We start from the raw sequence: 21,370 nt of genomic DNA on the forward strand, positions 1-21,370 counted from the left end.
AAAAACACCGTAAGATTCGTGAAAAGAGCACCGCCGTTCCGTTGACCATATGCCGCAGGTTCATGCCGTAAGAATGCCCAGCGGTCCGTGGTAGCACGTCAATAAAGAACACCCATTAATTATGATTCTGATTTGTTTATCAAAAGAAGGTCCATTAAGCATCTGTCACACCCGTTATCACTTTTGATAGTCCGTTGAACCGTTCAAACGAAACACAAAGGCGATTTGTTTTGTCCAGATATTTTCAATAACATGAAATAAAATTTAATTTTCTCACAAGAAGAAATTCTTGAAGTGTCTTTCCACAAAAAGAAGTTCTTGGAGTTTCTTCTCACAAGAAGAAATTATTGACGTTATTCTGGTTCATTATGTGAATTAGGAGAAGAAAGTTAAGAGTTATAAAATCCACTAATTAGTATTTGATCAAGAGTTGAAAATTCGACGTTAATATCGCGTTATTATTGGGATGTTCCCTTCTTTTAAAGATGAAAAGAAGGAAAGTGTTATTAAGGACTTCTAAACAGAAATACTTTCACTAATAAATAAATAATAAATTTTCCAAGTAAATAATCTTCTAAATTTGTTCTTTTCACTTTTACCAGTATTTCAGAAATATACGTTATACTCACAATTCTTAAAATTCTTTTTCACTTAGAGAACTCTTAGAATTATCGTTCATTACAAGTAAGAATAGAACGTATGATAGAAGACAAAAGAAGAATAAAATAATTTTAATATAAACTCATTTTTTAAATCAAATTCTATTAATCAATTTAGAAAACTTCTTCGCAATAAAATAGTAACCCAGAGCAAAATCTCTTAAATTTTTAGGTCACATAAGAACAATTCCATGAAGTTTCATCCAACAGAAACACTTGAACATAAACTGGACTGCAAATTTTAGGATCGTATAGAGGTCCTGATACTGATAGTAAATTAGGATATACAAACAAAAGTTAATTAAACATAGCGTGGTCTGTGAAAAAAACACAATAACTTTTTTAATATTTGTTTTTTATGAATAATAGCTCGAAAGAAAATAAAAATTATTTTTATTGTAAATTAAATTTCAATTTAAACGTGGCAATCATTGCATTAAAGATGAATAACGTCAAGGTCGCCCTGTAACCTGTACCAATAAAGAAATTAAACATCTCGTGCAAAATTCTCATGCAACATGTTTGGAAATAAGCTAGTCATTAAATTGCGAAGAATTAACCATTTCTATGAATTCCGTCTAAAAGTTAACTCAATACTATGTTGTTGAATAAAAGCTGAAAGTTGATAGCTTTAATTAGCAATTTATGTTATTTTAGTTAAACGTTAAAAACGTAAATTACTTTTCCGATAATATTAGGTATATTATATATTAATCACTATTTGCTCCGATAACTACTAGTAGTATCTAAATAAATCAATATCATTCGTATAAACAGAGAAAAACCTGTCACATAATTTATTAACCGTTAATCATGTAATTTAATAAACCATTTGAGCATTGAACAAAACAAATAAATTGTACTGAAGTATTAAAACTAAAAAAAAATATTTATGTGTTAAATTAATTACTCAATCATAAAACTCATTGCTAATCTGCGATTAAAATCAATTATAATGAGTGAGGGATTTTATGCTAACACTTGTATTTATTATATATATATATATATATATATATATATATATATATATATATATATATATATATATATGTAAATACGTACAAGTAAACATTTTATAATAAATGGAGAGAAAATCCTATTTCTAATGTTTAATATTTCAATTCCGGATTTGGCCATGACTATAATAGTAACTAGGTTGTTATGAAAGCATATTTAAATATTTGCCAAGTAAATTAGCTCCAGAAATTGATTATCACAAGTCATTTCGTATTAATTTAATCGATGATATGCTTTACTTTAGTCTGAATATAATTTCCTTGGAAGTACTTATTCCATACATAACGTATCTATATAAGGAAAAATTCCTGCTTTCGAAATTTAATAATAACGTCGAGAATAAATGATAAATTTCAGAAATTATACGGTACATAAACGTCGCGTGAAATCTTGTAACAGTTTCAAATTGTATTTCGTTCGTTAGTTAGAAAAGTAATTTCCTTTAAATAAATGCAATCATTTGAATTTCATACGTTGATCACTCGTCCGATAGCTAAGACGAAAAACTGTATGAATGAGCCATCCAGTTTTTCCATTCGATAATGCGCCGATAATTGAATATATTAACAATAAACAGCTGAGTATGAACATTTCATATAAATAATTACGCCGAGATTTTTTTGCAATTACTGGTCTCGGTTATAGTTAAACGTCACAAGTTACACTTATCACATATATGAAATCCGATTAATGGATGTGCTCTTAATAAATCAATGAAGTTTTCACTATATAAATTACAATAATCCATTATGATATGTTAATTAAAATATATAAATTACAGGTGGTGTAACGGACGTTTATGTGTTAATTAGAACATTTGATGGTAATAAATTTCCTCTAAAATAACTTTTTGTAATTAACAGATGGAATTTCAGTGATCGATTATTATAATGGAATCAGTTAAGCTGCGAGAATTATGTAATAAGTTGATTTTATTACCAAAGACTTTTGTGTTTAGTGGGAATATTTTAATTAGTGGGACTGCCGTTAAATACTATCATATTGAGTCATAAAATTGAGGTGCTTTTACAAGAGCCAACGATTTTTACTACTTTTCGAGCTTAATTTATAACGACATAAAATTCTCTGTAGCAAATAATAATTACGATTCATTAAAATATCTGAAATTTAACAGCTCTTAAAATCAGAATATTGATACATGATTACATGTAAAAACTGTTAAAAAAAGGTTCAAGCTTAACAAATAATAACGTTAATAAATTTTTTATTCGTTTTATTTTGTTAATCTGATCTGTAAAATTTCAGTTGTCTTTTTTTTGGACTACGTCCTGAAAAACATCAGATCGATTGTTGTTGGAATTTACTGCACGTTCTTTAAAAATAAACTCATATTCCAAAGAATGTAAAAATCGTGTAATCATTAACTTTTTGTTATTTTAATTTTAAGAATTTTTTAATTAAAAGTAAGTTCTAAGAAAAACTAAAAAAATAAAATATATTTAGTAAACTTTATTTTTATCAAATTTATATATAAACGTAAAATTTAGTATATTTTTAATTCTCCACAGGCATAGATGACTGATTGCCATATTGGGCCATGTCGCTGACATTACAACTTCAAACTCTCAAAGAGTCTTAGGGAAGAGATGATGGTTCGAAAGCCGTCGTTTTAACATATTCCATGCATGTTGGATAGATTTTAGGTCACATGACATCAAGGGAGATGTAGGACTCAATTCTCTGTGTTTCGATCCTGTGTTTATCCTGTGAACATTATCGTCAACAGAAACGAAGCTCTCGACAATAACAGCTTGAAAATTTGGTAGCATTTAGGCATACCTTTTTTAAATTTTAGATCATGAAAATATGTTTTTATAGCTAAAAGCTAAAAACTAGTGAAAATTGAAGAAATCACACTAGATAATGTTTTATAACAAATCTGACTACATCACTGGGTCATACCAAATTTCATAAAAAAAATTACACATGTTCATAATTCTATGAAAATATTAAAAATCTGCATGTCATACCGAAACTGGAGCGGTACAAGCTCCTGTTATACCTGACTAGCCAGTTGCGTGGAAGACACTGTAGGATCTCTACATGCTCTCAATCTCAAATATCGGTTTTCATTTGCATTAGTTTTCCTTAGACCACTCCTTGGTCGTTATGAAATAGAGCCAGTTTGATTAAATCGAGAACACAAGCGAAAAATAACACTTCGTACAACATTGAGTCTCCCTGCGATTTCTATTTGATTGAATCCAGATTCCTACATTCCAATTGCATTAGCGCTCTCATAGAAGTAGTTTTACGTTGTCTTAAAGGATAATATGTGCTGTTTATAACAAAAATATTGAAAATATAATCTAAAAATTATTCAAATGAACAACGAACCGAAAATGTGCGCTACTTTTTCCGCTACAAGTCACTTAATTAAAATGATTTTGGGAAGAATGCACCGGTTCACGGTAAAGTTTTTATTAGATCTCCGAGCATAGATAATTCAACATTATTTTCCAAACGACATCGGCTAAGTGGCTGTTTATCCACCTTTAACATAATTTACAATCATTTTAAAGTTTTTGTTACCGATCGTCTAAATAAATGTAGCCATAAATGCAGTATTCATGGGCCCATCATCCCGTAAACCCATATCGTCTATATTCATTTCTGACGCGCGCAAAGCAGTTGGCGCATCAGCAAAGAATTTTTTAATAAGACAAGCACTGGTCTTACGTTCTGATGTATTAGTGATGACCATGTTGATAACGATTTTCCTACCGGTTTAAATAGCGATCACTTAATAAGTTCAAAGGAATCGATTCCTGAACTAGCTGTTGCGGTGACGCTGCATTTTTTTTGCGCACGCAGATAACGCATTTCCGCAAATCAATTTTATTCATTTATTCGACTGGAAAAAAATCGATGGACACTGGGAAAGTGTATGTCAAATATGGCTTGCGACGATGGATCCTTCACGGTGCTTTACAAACACAATGCAAATATTAAACTAATATTGGTTAGACACGATTTAGCTAACTCTTCACCGGTGTTTGCGCACGATTGTTTTACAGCGTATTGGATCTGATGTACTGATGCAAAGTAAAAATAGTATGAATAATTTTGTTTGATAAGATCTAGTGTTTAGACACATAATAATCTTCACAGGTAATATATTAATCAATGTGAACATTACAAAGCGCCTTCAATTAAATAACCATTATCTCTTTGATAAATATCGGGATTCCATAATTATTCCTAATGTGTGGCTCACCTTTGGGACTTAAAGCAGGACCTTTATTATGCTTTATTATGATAAATTGTTTCTTAAAACACGATGGGGTTTCAGATTCATCTATTAGTCATAATATTTTTATTAGCATTAGCAATTGTATTTGGGCTTTTCACAGTTTAATTTAACTATATAACTATATCAGAACAAATAATTATTAATAAAATAATAATAGAAAATTAAATAAAATATAATGGTTCGATGTATCAAAAATCGAGTTCTTTGTACGAACATGATTTTTGAAAATCGACTAAAGTAAAGTGATTTTATTTATCTGTCTGATTCTATGTAAATGACTGATATTATTGGAAATATAATTAAAAATTTTAGAGTAAAATAATGAGAATGAAAAAATTAATGAAATTACTTTCCTAAAATAAAATTATAAATTTATAAATTATATATATATATATATATATATATATATATATATATATATATATATTTTCTAATATAAATCAAATGGTTTCAAAATCAAAATATTTTTGTTTTATATAAAAAAGAGACGAATTTTTTCGTAGAAAAACTATATAGTATAAATAAAAAAACGTTGATATAGTGTAAAATTTACCTCAAAAACTTAGTTTTACATAATATTTTTAATAATAATGAATGTTTTAATCAGTATTTTTATTTTATTTTATTTATATAAATAAATAGAAAAATATATCTTTCACATAAATCTAGATATTAACATAGTATAGTATAAAAATTTCCTCAAGAAATTTTTTATGATAATGATAACTCTTAATTAAATCAAAATATTTTGTTCTCATTTTGTTCGTGGAAGAAGTATTTGTTTGAAATAAATCAAAATATTGATATACCGTTTTTTTTTTTCAAAAAGTAAATTAATTTCATATTAATAATAATAATGAATCTTTATCAAGTCAACGAGAATATCTTTATTTAACTTCATATGAAAAAGAAGTAAAAGAAAATCTTTCATATAAAACAGAATATTGATACAGTGTAAATGTTTCTTCAAAAAGTAATTTAATTGCATTTCATTAATAGTAATGATATATTTTATTAAACCAAAAGTGCTTAATATTTAAAATGAAAGTGGCAAATTTTGTCGTAGAAAAAGTACATTTTATGATATATAAATCACGATATTGAAACGCCATAATTTTTTAATAGGTAATTTAATTACATATTATTAATAATAATCAATATTTTTATCAAATCATATTATTCTGCATATTCTGATTTAATATAAAAATAATGAGAATATTTCTTAGAAATAAATATCTTTCATATAAATCGGATGTTGATATATTGTATATCAATATAATTTTTCTTCAAAAAGTAGTTTAATTGCACTTTATTAATATTAATATACTTTATTAAACCAAAATATTTTACTTAATACTGAAAAAGAAAGAGATGAATTTTTTCGTAGAAAATGTATAGTTTATAGTGAGTGTATAAATTAAGATATACACACAATATATATATATATATATATATATATATATATATATATATATATATATATATATATATATATATATATATATATATATATATATATATATATATATATATATATTATTAGTAATAACCAATTTTTTCATAGAAAGAAATATTTTTCATATAATTCAAAAAGTAATTTAACTACATATTATTAATAATGAATCTTTTTATCAAAATACAAAGATTCTCAATATTTTTATTAAACTTAATATAAAAAATATCTTTCATACAAATTTCATGCAGTGTAAAATTTTCTTCAAAACAGTTATTATTTTAATAGAAATAAATATTTTCTAATAAACAATGAATGTGCTACTGTTGAAAAAGAATTTAGCCACATGGAATATTTTGTGTTGTAAGTGTTGTAAAATGGCGTTAATAATTAAATAAGTAAAGATACTATATTTCCTTGATTTCAGAGAAAATACATTTACATAAAAACGTACACATGAACATTTTGCATCAGATGAAATAAGTACCGCCATAAAAAAATGAATTGAGTACCTACCAAAGATGATAAAAATACGTTTAAATATAAAGTCCATTAACACACCATAATTCGCCCCAATAAAAGATCAAAAAGTAGCAATGTTATGAATTTTAATTACGCATCGCATAACGGGTTTGAGACTCGTCGACAAAATATGTACATGTTTGTATGTGTTTTTGTATACGTTTGTATTTATTTACTTATACGTATGTGAAATTTTCATAATGAAATACGAGAACGCGTGACGTTTTCAGTTCGACTGTCAAGTTCGCCACTTTAGTTCACATCAAAGAATGATAAAGGCAGCCAAAACCTAAGAACCAGTTCATTAAATCACGAAACTGGATGGCCATATATGAAGTGAAGGGTCTAATTACCGGACTTTCGCTGAAACGGTGCAATTTGATGCGTTTTTCATCAATTAATTTTAATTTGATTAAACTATCACTTTTCTTGTCTTCAACTAGACCGACGACACACAAACCAATTGATCGGATTAAGTTTGAGCCAATGCTAATTGGATCTTTGATCATTATAATAATTATGAATAATCGGCGTTACACTAACACGGATATCACCGCAAGTCGCATATAAATAAATAATGTTGAGCTATCGAAAGTGTTGCTCTAATTAATGGGCCTGCACATTGCAAATATCGACAACATATATATAAAAAAAATGTTAACCATCACGCAATGCAATGTAGTTGTTGTTTGTATGATGAAAGTAAAAAATACATGGAAAGTTTCAAATTGAGCATTATGCACTAATAACAAGAAGCAATTTTAAGTATATTCAAGGAAGTGCATTTAAACTACACTTCATTAGTTCTTATTATTCTTGCATAACATAACCGTCTATTTTGTTTAGAAACACACGCACAGAACAATTAAAATTTTGCGGGATTCTCCGCATATAGCACCTAGGTGAAGAACAAGAACAAATAATCATTAAACGCATGTAAAATTTTATAATCGAATGGTGAAGCTTCCATTATAAATATTGAAAATTATACTTTGCCGTTACTTCGTTACATAATTATCCATATTTTAAACTATTGTCACATGCTTGATAATTTAAAACATGCTATATACACACATGTATAAATACTGTAAAACTGAATTGTGGAATTCTGAACCGCTGCGAAACCTCCCACTCGAATGAATTTTGATCAAATGAACAATAAAATTACTCATAATTAAATTACAGTTAGTTGTCTGACATACAGTGTTTGAAGTTATTTTAATTGTTACATTACGACAGGGAGTTACACTATGTTACTAAAATTTTAAAATCAAATGAATTATTTGTGATGTAATTGAATGTTATATATTTATATATCTTAATCTAAATACTAAACTACTATATCTATAGGCTGTTCCAAATTAAATGATATTTGACTGTTGAGAGTATTTTGAGATCATTTTATAAATAATTACAAATTTTACGTAATAAAAATTCCTTACATATTACTGAAAATTATTTATTCAACACATTAAAAAATAAAGAAAAGAAACAAATATCATAATTATTACCAATTAAAATTATCAGTTTAAATTTATAAAACAAAAAATTAAAATTAACCTATTAAATTAAAATATATATATATATATATATGAAAAATTAAAATTTATAAAATTATAAAAAAATTAAGTTTAAAAAAATTGAATTATTAATTAAAAAAGTGTAAAATCTAAAAGATTTTAAAAATAAGCTTAAAAAGGAAAAAAAAACTTTATAAAATTTAAAAAATAAGTTTAAAAAATTAAAATTAACCTATTAAATTAACAAAAATAAAAATTAATGTATATTTATCAATTTAATAAATCAATCTTCAATCAATTTACCAATTGAATTTAAAAAATTAAAATATTTTATTTAAATTTATGAAATTTAATTAAAATGGAATTATTAAATAAAAAAAATCTATTAATTATATTATATATAATAAGAATTTTTAAACTTTTTAAAGTAAACCTGAAAATATATAATTTAACGAAATTAATATTAAAAAATTAATGAAAAGAAAAATATAGTAATTAAAATTTAAAAAATTTAACAAAATAAGTTTAAAAAATTAAAATTAACATGTTAAATTAATAAAAATTGTAATTAAATTATATAATTTAATAAATTATTCTTAAAAAATTAAAATTTACCAATTGAATTTAAAAAATTAAATTAAATTTTATTTGACGTTATTTAAAAACCTATTAAATTAAAAAATATAATCATTAATAAAAATTAAAAAATAAGTCTGAAAATATTTAATTGATAAAATTTAATGAAAATAATCTTGAAAAGATAAAATTATTGATTAATAAGTTATAAAATTTAACAATTTAATCTTTTAAATTAAGAAAAATTGAAATTATTAACTTAAATTTATTAAATTTAAAAAAATATATATATAATACATACATACAATATTTAATTTGAACTTAAATTTTATTAATTAAATAATAATTAATAATTAATTTATTAATTTTAATTGTTTAAATTTGTTTTTTAAGTCAAAAAATTAAATGCAATACTTATTGGAATTTATACATAATCAAATAAGCTTTGCGAGAAACGAAAACATTTATTTAATTCTATTAAACTTTTCACTGGAATATTCGTAAGAAGAACTGGCGTTGTTGTACCAAACTAACTGTAGTTTCAACAAAAATAATAGAAATTTCATTAACTTTAGATGTACCAAGAAGACGAAGGGATCATGAAATGTAATAGAATAATCCTTAACTACATCTTATTGTTTAAAAGGACAAAATACATATATTGAATGAAAAACATAACATAAAATCTGCTAAATTACAATGAAAACTTATTTCATTTACCTTTTTTAGGTATTACAATGTCATAAAGAATAAAATTCAGTCCTATATTGTCAGAACAAATCTCATTTGTCTATTATAATTACACCTATAAACTTCCATTTCAGATTTTATCCATCGACTGCATGAAAACCGAATACACATAAATCCCAACGATATGACATTGATAAACCCACAAATAACAGTCACCGTTCAACGTAAATACGAACGTTAATGGCTTATAAAGAATTACAAGCACTAACTCAGATATTTCCATGGTAATAAAAATTCCTCCACGGACACTAATTTGACTTAATTTATTTTAATGCATCCCCATGCGAAACAATGCAATCTCTGTTTTGTTGACAAAAAGTGTTATTAAAATGATCAAAATGTTTTCGTTGGGCAGTAAAATGCGATGCGGGTCAGTCTTTAAAATTACAACTGACCACCTGGTGGTGGATTTTTCGGGTGCATACTTTAAAATGAGCTTATTAAGATATATCGTTCGGACAGTGGATTGCACTTTGGTTAATGCCGGCCACAATTTAAGAACGAAATAAAAAAAATGTAACCGCGAAGTACTGCCACTTACGCATGTACGTACGAAATGTTTTAATAAAGATTTTACTGCCGTTAACCAGCTTTTAATGTGTACATTTTGAAGTTAATTAATACAACAAATTAAATACATATAAATGGCAAATTACTACGTGGTACTACAGTAAATTCACCGTGTTCGAGACAAATCCACCGTACGTCCGTCTTTCGATTTACAAGCAGATAAAACAATTTATTTTTAACGTGCGTTACGGACAATCCAATCGGATTTAATTACACGTGTTTACGTACAGGTATGATGTGCACATTATAATTTTGTGTGTTTTTCTTTTATTTGCAGAATGCGTCCTGGCTCCGTTCGTCGGTGGTTCGACGTCCCAGCAGATCCCTTTCGTGTTCCTGCCGCTGAAAGGGCAGATCATTCATCCGAGCAAAGAAATAAGCTTCGCCGGTGAGTAAAGTCGACAATTTGCCTTAATAAATTTAAAACTGGATTTTACGCTCGTACGTTAATGTACGTGTGTGTGCGTCTTCGCTTTCCTAGGCCTTAATAAATATTAAAATATGGTATTATGAGCAGTGGCGAAGCAAAGCCTGACTAATGTTTTATGTAAATCGATAAAACTAGGAAATTATGTTCAGGCATGGACGGTGCCACGTTTAAACGATTTGATTAGTTTGTACTTTTGTGAAACGGTACAACGTTTATTATTTCATTAAGAAATGCGGGGATTGGGATTGGATTCTTTCTCAATGATATTTTAACTATTTCTATTCTGCAATTACAATAATAATGCGATTATACATTTGTACGGCTGTTCGGCGGATGTAACGCTCGTTGGGAATTATAAAATGTTAAATTTATTCATTTTGTTGTTATGAGTGTTTATTAGACTATTGTGGATGAAAATCGGATAAAGGGCCCACAGTAGTTTAAATTTTATATTAGTAACAAAATTATATTCCTGCTAAACTACCATTTTTTATTAAACTTATTGATTTCTTTAATTGATCATCTTGAAATATCACACAGTTAAATGGCATTGACAATATAATTGTTCTCTAAATATTGACTGAGCGTCTTGGTTAATTTAAACAGTTATTTTTGAAATTTATCAAAATATATTTTTCAATTTTAAATCCAATTTATTAAATGTACCTAACAAATGAAAATATTGAAAATATAAAAAAAAATAATCCATAACACTCTGAAATGAGTTTCCGACCACTGTGTTATGTTTGGAGCAGTAGTTCCACGTCCATGGGCAATTGTTCGTTCAATATGGGCTGAACCAACATTGCGGAAGCTATCCAGAAGCACAGAACACTAATTATCCCCACGTTCGCTTTTTAATAGAGGTAATTCATTTCTATCTTTAATCGAAATTAATTTCAGTTATTTTTCTCGGATATAACGTTTGAAACACTTAATCCATTTTACTAGACTTGCGCGTACAATTTATATCTGTGGACAAATCTTTTTTTTTAATAAACTTAAATTTAAATCTATCAAATTTAAAAAAATTAATCTTAAATAAATAAAAATAAAATATTTAATTGGCACTTAATTTTATTAATTAAATAATAATTAATAATTAATTAATTAATTTTAATTGTTAAAATTTATTTTTTAAGTCAAAAAAATTATTTATACATAATCAAATAAGCTTTGCAAGATACGAAAGCATTTATTTAATTCTAATTAAACTTTTCACTGGAGTATTCGTAAGAAGAACTAGTGGTGTACTAATACAATTGTCGTTTAAGCAAAGATAATAGGAATTAGAAAATTTACGCTTATATATCACAATTTAAATGATTTTTTTAGTATTAAAATAATTAAATTAAATTTAAAGTAAGTAAATTTTAAACCATATTTTATTTTATTAAAAAATATTCGCCATCTAAACTTGTGTAATATTCAATTTTAACTAAGAACATACTTAATTGTTTAACAGTACAGAGTGTCCCAAAAAATTAAGAATTGTCTTTGGCTTTTACGGGTATTTCCAGACCAGAAAAAGTGACTTAGTATTAACTATAGCTCAATTTTTCTCAAAATATCTAATAATTTTTCTATTTAATTTTTTTGACAAATGGTAAAAATTTTATGTACGTAATGTATATGTCAAAAAAATATATTCCCTTAAAGTTTCGAAATAATATATGCAATTTTTTACTCTAAACAGAAATCATAATGGGCTTTAAAACGTAAAAAAAAATCAAACCTTCCAAAAATATACGATTTGTGATCATTTCTAGTTAAAATAAAACGATATAACGATATTTTATATAAATTTCAAGATACTTAGTATTGTGGTTTTTGTGTGCGAGAATATAAAATTTGTTATTTAAAATCAATTATAATTACTATTATCAACAATTCTTTGTTTCATAGACGATACATCTTGAATTTACCAAAAATATTGTTACATCTTAACTCAAAACTAAATATGTCAGAAATTATATATTTTTTGAAAATTTGTAATAAAGAAATTGGATATATTTCAAAATTTTAAGGAGAACCGTTTTTTAATATCCTACAGTGGTGACCAGAAAAAAAGCACACATTAATTACTATTTATTGTTAATTAGGATATGTGCGCCTTTAATGGTCCCAAAATATATATTTTATTTTGTACATAAATCTTAAACAAAATAACTGTACAATGTTACAGAAATAACACACATATATTTATTAAATAATACATATTTTATAAAAAAATAAAAAACATCAGTATTTTGTTGTTGTGTGTTGTCCTTTAAATATAAATTGAAACATTATTACATTATATTTTAACCAATTTTAAGCAGCTTTAGTTCTATACATGAAACGGTCCATTTTATCATTTTCTGTAAGAAAAGAAATCCCAAACCATAATGTTTGTGTGTCTAGGTTCAAAACTTTTATTTGATACGAATGGTTTCTTTACATTCAGTGGAATGAATATCTAGTAGATACACTGATATTATATGACTTATATTTGCCTTTATCCAAACAAAAAAATACCGTATACATTGTATGTAAAATATACGTCGATTGCAAAATAGAAAATTATCTAAATTCGCCAAAAACACCAGATGCAAACACAATTTGACACTTCCCAGTTATAATCCGAACAACGGTTGAAATAACTGAGATAAAAATCGCAATATTTTTAATGGCTGACCGCATTTAAACTTTCGAAACCATTTCATGTTATTACCCAAATGTTTTTGCTTCGAGTTTAATATCCGACAATCTCCTGGCCATTCGCAACACATATTGTACGAATGATATTTCGGTACTTTAATGCAGATACGTTAGCACGACATAAATAAATTACACGCGGATTAGTAGTGCAAAGTGGCACTTCTCTGAAGTTGATCTGATAAACTGCAATATCGGATCAATTGGACTGGAAAATGCAGAAACGTGGTCGGGTTATCGCAATATGTGTGCGGATGTAAAGTGCTTGCTGGAACAATGACATATTACTTTGCATCAAGACAACTTAGTCTGTATGTTCACAATGGCTTTATACGAAAAAAATTTAAAGTAATACTGAGACTACAAATATACTTGGTTACAGTCCCAAGATGTTAGAGAGCAAATTAATTTGGTATGTTTATTATTGAAATATTGCTATGCTGTGAAAAGATTAATTTACATTACGTGGTAGGGAAAAACTAATTTTATTTTATGACTGAAACCGAGAAAGCATGAAAACCATGTCAATATAATTTTAAAAAATATCTTTTTTCATTACGGACATATGTTCACTGAGGTATTGTGAAGTTATAACTGTATCAAGTAAGTATATCAATCTTAAGCCAGCCAGCATCATGACCACATTCATGTATTTGCTTGATAAATTTTTAATATTTCTTTCATCATGTTACCCGCATAGTCATGTTAACTGTTTAATACTGTAAGTAAAAATATTGAACAGGAAATCGACGAATCCAAGTGTTGGACACACGTTAATTAATAGCATCTGGATTAAGTTATACACGACATGAGGATAAAAAGTACCGGTCCTAGTAATGAACACTGGGATCGAATAGTAGTTATAGGCGTACCGGAGTGAAATATACACTTAGATCTAGTTAATTGTTGGAATCCATATTAATTGAAAATAAACAAGGATGTGGAATTCGAGAGAAGTTTAATCGCATTATTACCTCATTGTTCCCTATTTACATAACCATTTGGTGCGCGACAAGTTAAGAGAGCTGTTTTGTCTCTTTGAATCTTTAAATAGAAATAGGATTAATTGCCAATGTTTTGCAATTAATTAAGAGGAATCTAACAGGTCTAGTGTTGCGGTTCGGAAAATACGTTTGTACTTGTCACTTCTAATGTATGTACGTACACTTAAGAAAACAAAGACGACCAGTAATACTTATTTTGACCAAATTTAGAACGACTTTATTTAACTTTGGAAAAAATGAAGCAAGCAGTGGGACAGTTTCCAGGCTTAAGGCAAATTGAGGTAGCTAAGAGATTTACTGTTTTCCAAAGTGTCATTAATCAGTTGTCGATACGCTTTAAGCATCCAGATCGTTAAAGCTGTACAATAGCAATTCAGGATGGACATTTATCATTAGCTGTTCGAAGGCAACTTTTTCTTAGTCACTTTTCTACATTTTACTATAGGCAATCGAGGGACGGGATTGGAATGGTGTGAAAATTTTCAATATAGAATTGGTTGGTTTTCATCCAGATTCTCGTTGAACCAGAGTTTGGAAAAGAACTGTAAATTTAGAACGTCTTAAGCAGTTTCACATATGGAGATTCCAATAAATCATTATTGGCAGTAGAACAGATCTTGTTTGTTTAAGGGCATAGCTTAATATTACATTCTGTAACTAATTGTCAGTTTGTGAAAATTTCTGCCTTATACACGATATGGCTCGTCCACATGAAAAATTGAACGATTAACGAAAGAATTGAAAATTTCCATAGCCTGCATAATGATTAGGCATAAGTTCGGTAGAGTATGTATGAAACAGGTTGTAAAGAATAATTTCTCTACAATATTCACAACGTCTTTAGATTTAAACAGCTCTTGTATACAATTTGGACACAAATACCTCAAAATGACATTGACCACCTTATTTTGTATATGCCCAACCGATGTACAATAGTTACAGTTAGTAAACAGTAAAATTAATTTTGATTAATTTAAGTACTTTCCATTGTCGTGCTAAAAGCTAATGATATGTGTATTAACTGTTTTATGTTTTAAATTTAACAAATATTAATTGAATAAAAATAAAATGTAACAGAAATATTCTTTTACACATTTTAAGGTAATTTAGTTATTTGTGCTATTCCTCTAGTTAACGCTATATTTCAGTTTTCAAATTATGATTATATTTAAACCAGCGTCCTAAGTGAAGGGTCGTCGCCATCGAGGTAAGTTATATTTTGTTGGAAAGGTAATTCTATTACGCCTCCAACGGTACTAAATTTGTTTTGATTAAAAGAAAAATTACTGAGTTACACCTGGTGAAATTTCAAATCAATTTCCACATTCAAATATGACAATTTAATCGATAATGAATAATGATGAAATAAATATAACTACTTATTAAAATACGTTTTTATTAGTATAAAATTTATATAATACCCTTAAAGATTTGCTTACCTTAAATATTGATTAAAACAATCTTAATTTGGTTATTAGTTATAAAAGTTTTTGGACAATTTCCTTTTAGTTGCTGAAAATTATTAAAATAAAATAAAATTTTTTTGCAATTTATAAAATTTGTATTCAAAATAAATTAAATCTTTACATTTATGTAATAATTTATTAAATTAATATCAGATTTGTTTTGAAGCTGTAGCTTTTTGTTTTTCAAATCAAATAAAAATATTTTAATGTTGAAATTATTGCCTGTTACAAAAAAAAAATGAATTCATTATCAATTAATTAAAAATAATAATTACAAATAATTATAAATATTATTAAACTCTATGTAATATATTTTTTATGTTCATTCAATTGAGTAAATTCTCGACAACAATAAATTAGGTTTGAATTAGCATGGACAAAGATGATGAACAAACATAGTCGGGACCACCTGCATTCTCGACTGCCTCGGCCATTCAAACACAATTAATAAACTCCCGCTGAATTCATTGCGGTCCGTGTCGCTAATTACAGCTCGAATTAGCCACTAAATAGACCGTGGAAGTCAATCTGGGACGGCGGCAACAATAAAAAGACTGTAATTACATGCAAAAATATAATAATGGTGGCATAATGACAACGGTTGCAGGTTGGACAAGTTGGATTAAGACCAGTTCATACCATTACGTGATATCTGGACAGAAACAATAAAGGCCACACCAGCAAGATTGATGTATAATGCCGGGTTTTTCATAATTCCGTAGGCACTGTGACTCTAACACTGGACGACGCAGACATTGGACATATCTTACTGTAGTATGGTAATGTGGCCGGACTAATCCTGAAATCGTGATGTCATGTGTTGGTCGTAACAATGGAACTGGATTTTGCGGTGAATTTAAATTGATTTGTTACAAATTTGTTGCAGGCTTATTGAATTATTGTCCGCGTGCATGGCGAGGACGAATAAATTTCAATGGAGTATATGCGTTGCAATTGTAGACGATGCGAAAATAAACAAGACGGTGTTATTTGTAGTCTGGCGAATGTATGGTAATGCGATATGGGCATGTTAAACAATGGCCAGGTACTTGAGATGAAATAGATCGGACCAAATTCTATGCAAAAAGATGCATCCTTTAAAAATAAACTAATTAGCCTTCTCTTCATGCCTTCCATTGATTCATTCAATTCTTCGTTGATATATTTTCCACTGTCTCTGAAATATGACGATGTTAATGGATCAAAAGCCGCCGTAAAGATCATAACACCAAGGGTTCCAATTCCTGATGAATGAAGACGAGTATTATCGGCGACCAAAACGAATGCCTCGTTGATAGTGGAAAATTTGGTAGCATACCATTAACAATGTCCCTTGCGTATATCGAAAGTGTGCCTTTTCATATATACAATTTTGTAAGGCCAATTTCTCCCCATACCATAATGAAACCCCTTGGAAAAATTATTAGGCTCTTCGACGACTTTGAGGAATACCTCGCCTGGACCAGATACGGACACGACCATCATCATTGTACCTCACTTCTACTGCTATCTGTGAAAAGTATAAATTTTCATTATTCCCTCCACCGAACATGAGACCTTGCCCGTTCCAATCGTTGTTGCTTATAGTCGTGGGTGTGATGGTCTTCTTGAACAAAAACCTACATTTGTCAAGTCTCTCCCTATCGCAACCGGAACGATACGAACTTCTGTAGTGTTGTATAGCCGACCAGACCGTTACTAGGAGGTTACTGTAGTGTCCCTACTGGCTCTCAATTACAAATATCATTTGCAATAGTTTTTCTTGATCTTTCTAAAGTAGAGCTAGTTTAATTATAAACCAAATGTATATCGGTATATTCATTAAAAATGGATAGTTTTTTTGTATCGAATTTCATAAAAAATATTCAATAATCACCACTTGAATACCTAAAAATTTACTATCTCTAACTTTTGTACATGAATTTATTAAATGAGGCTAATTTTAATAAAACTGAAATATGCCATAACAAATACATTACAATTTCATTGTAATGTATTTTTCTATTCGACTGGGTGTTGTTAAATTGTGTATCTACAATTTTTTTATAATTGTATAAAAATAACACATGTCTATAACACATAGATTTCATTATTTTATTTTCATATTTTTAAACTGACAGCATTTCACAAGTTTGCCCACCTTAGAGTAATAAAAAATGGACGTTGACAAATGTTTTACTTCGAGTTAAGTGAAATTGAATCGATAAAATATGTATCTCCTCGCAAAAAAGCTTCGCAATTTATTTATTTGCTTCCATATAAGATAGACAGGCGGCAAATGTAAAATATATACCCATACAACTATTCTGTGTTAATATATTTCATACTGTCCGGACAATCCGGACATTCAAAAAAACTCAAGTCAACCGCATATTTTTTCGAAAACTTACTCATATATTTTTTGTTTTTGTTACAGGAATTCGTACTCCAGTTTGTGCCGTTTCCGGTGCCAAATTCCTGACTGAAACAGGTTGGGTGGACCTGCGTAACCCGTTAGACACGGACGTGCCATTTCGACTCTATCGCGATGAGGGTCGCACCTTTTTACAGGTAACGATAAGTCGATGAAGGTCCAATTAATTTAATTGTGAAATTTGCAACACGAATTTGTACGCGCAAAATATAAAAGTATTAATGAGTATACAATTCTATCGACGAAATTCATTAATAAAATGATTTTTATTTTCGCCAAGCCTATTAGTTAATTATAAACGCAAGAAACGTTCGTTAATTAATCAATACAAATAAATTACGTGGCGGGCAGGCGTTTTAAAATATCGTTTTTAAGTCAGAGGTTACGTGCATAATTTAGTCGCGGCTTGATTAATTTCTCGCGTTTTTGTGACAAAAAGCCGTGACTATCAAACGTGGCGTAAATTTATTAGTTATCATTAAGTTTATCTGGAAGTGCGCAAAGACACTGTGGCAAGAGACGGGAGATATGTAATGGTTTGCCGAGACACACATACTCATTAGTTATAACGACCGTGGGTAATTTGCGATTGGAACAAGAAATTCGCCACAAAAATTCTATTGTGGTTCACTTAAGAAGTTTACGTAGACTGAATTGTATTTATTTAAATTATTGCAAATTGCAACTTGTTGGACTATAAATATAATCACTAAAGCATCCAGTTTTATTAGTTTTAGGTCTGTTTGTTATTAAATCCTTATTGCTGCTCCGCCTTACTCAATATTTTTTATATAAAATGTAACTTACACACATGCAGTGGTAACCAATTTTATTTAATTCTTTAAAAAATTGCGTACTTTTTATATTTCAGCATTATCAAGGCCAAGTGAAACAAAAGGGGATGGCTAGTTTACGGCTAAATAAGTCAATCGTTTTCCGTAATATTAAAAAATTTAGAAAAACTGACCAAGTCGTAGATATTCAAAATTTATTTGTGTTAAAAAAACTTTAAAGAAAATTAATAACTGGATAATTCGAATGTCAAAAAGCAATCCAATTTTATCGCCCACAGAAATTAAAGACAACCTGAGGGAGGTGGGACTTGCTGAAATTAGTTCAAGGACTGTGGGAAGATGGGGGTTTGTTTGACCCCAGACCTACAAAGAAAACCCTGTCTACTAAAAATATGAGTCCAATTAAGTTTTGCTTAGGATTACATTGACTGGACCATAGAACAATGAGGACGAGTTGTTTTTAGTGACGAATCGAAAGTTAATTTATAAAAAACTGATGGTTCTGCTTATGTTAAACATGTTCTGGCGTAAGCCCAATTATACTGATACTGATAATGTATGAACAGGAGCATATTAAACAATAATTTGCTTCCATATATTGAACAACTGATGCTTTTAATAAGTATGTTTCAACATGAAAACGAAATACAAATATTTTATCTTGTCTGTTCCAATCACCAGAAATCAACCGTATAAAAAACAAATGTATTGAACTCATCATAGCATTTCAAGAAGCTTGAGGGAATATAGACTTATCATATGTTCGGAAAATTGTTGAGTCCACGAAATGGGACAAAATAATAAAACGAAAAGCATAATATACAACGTGTTAATATTTAATCCCTTTCAAAATTAATGTTGCTATATTTATATCTAGCTCAATTTAGTGTTATATATACATTTTATAGAATAAGAATATAATAGTTTTTATAACATTGTAAAAATAAACAATTAAATTAAATTAATTAATATTATTTTAAAAGTTCACGTTAAATAAAAGAGTTATATAATACTAGTACTAGTAGTTTATATAATATTTTATAAATAAACAATTAAATTAGATTAAATAATATTATTTTAACAGTTTGCATTAAATAAAAGAGTTATATAATACTCAATATTTAACATTTTAAAAAGTTGCTATATAATGACTAACACTGTATATATTGATGTACTTTCTATTTAATATATAGTGTACCTAATAATTTTATAATTACTTTTTTAGAAATGGTAAAAAAAACTGAACGTCAAATGTTCAATAATTTTAAAAGGTTTTCATGACAATAAATAAAAAAAATTAGTTGATTTTATTATAATTTTTTTTAATATAGCATCTCGTCCTATAATTTTATTATTTATTTTATTATCAAATTTAATTAATCACTACTAAGTCATATTGTTGTTGACAAAATACAACTTAAGTAAATTTACACTTAATTAAAAATATATTTGAATCATTATAATTTGAAACTAGTCAATAAATAATTACAATAAAAAAAATAGTAATGGTATCTAAATTTCATTCCATTATTCGACAAACCATTCGCAGACTCTTCAATCAGGAACACATAGAAATGCCATACAATTACAATGTCATTCAATTTCAGTTTATCAAACATACGGTCAAACAAAAAACCAATCTAAATGTGTGCAGAGAGTGTGGGAACCGAAAAATAGTAAATTTTGTTTGTATGGATAATTGACTACTATTAAAATTTCCTAATAAGAATTAGTTCCAAAAATAGTTTGACGTTGTATCTGTCCGCGCACTGAATAAATATATTTAATCAACGTTTTATAAGTACTTTTCTTCTTGAAATTCTAATTTTAAATTTTGAAACAAATTTAATATAAAATAAAAAAATAATGTTCAAAAGTTAGGGATATTAAAAAAAAGTATGTAAAAATTGCCATACATTGACTTTTTTTGTTTTATCTTTTTGAATTTTTTAATTAAAAGTAAAAATTACGAAAAAATAAAATTTATTTAGTAAAAATATACGTGACTTAATAATATAAATCAGCAACTTTTATTTTTGATCAAATCTATACGTATATAATATTTAGTTATTGAATGGCCTCCATGAACCTCGATTGCTGCTTCTCACCTTCCCTGAATGCCTTCAAGTTGAAGTTATTCAATTCAACATAGAGTATATTGACTCATGTTGGTGAAAGCTCGCAGTTCTGGAAGTGTATTTATTAGGGTAGGGTTGAAGGCGCCC

The 21,370-nt window shown here is 27.8% G+C and overlaps 1 protein-coding gene across 1 annotated transcript in view; it reads left to right on the forward strand.

Annotated features, from left to right (window-relative positions):
• LOC109609353 (uncharacterized) overlaps positions 1-21,370 on the forward strand; it is a 61,100-nt gene that overhangs the window by 33,776 nt on the left and 5,954 nt on the right. The window contains exons 3-4 of the mRNA XM_020026006.2: positions 10,619-10,729; positions 18,355-18,488. Coding sequence (XP_019881565.2) covers positions 10,619-10,729; positions 18,355-18,488 — 245 coding nt within the window. The remainder of the gene's footprint in view (positions 1-10,618; positions 10,730-18,354; positions 18,489-21,370) is intronic.

This window comes from Aethina tumida, chromosome 1 (assembly GCF_024364675.1).
Source record: "Aethina tumida isolate Nest 87 chromosome 1, icAetTumi1.1, whole genome shotgun sequence".
NCBI classification, from domain to species: Eukaryota; Metazoa; Arthropoda; class Insecta; order Coleoptera; family Nitidulidae; genus Aethina; species Aethina tumida.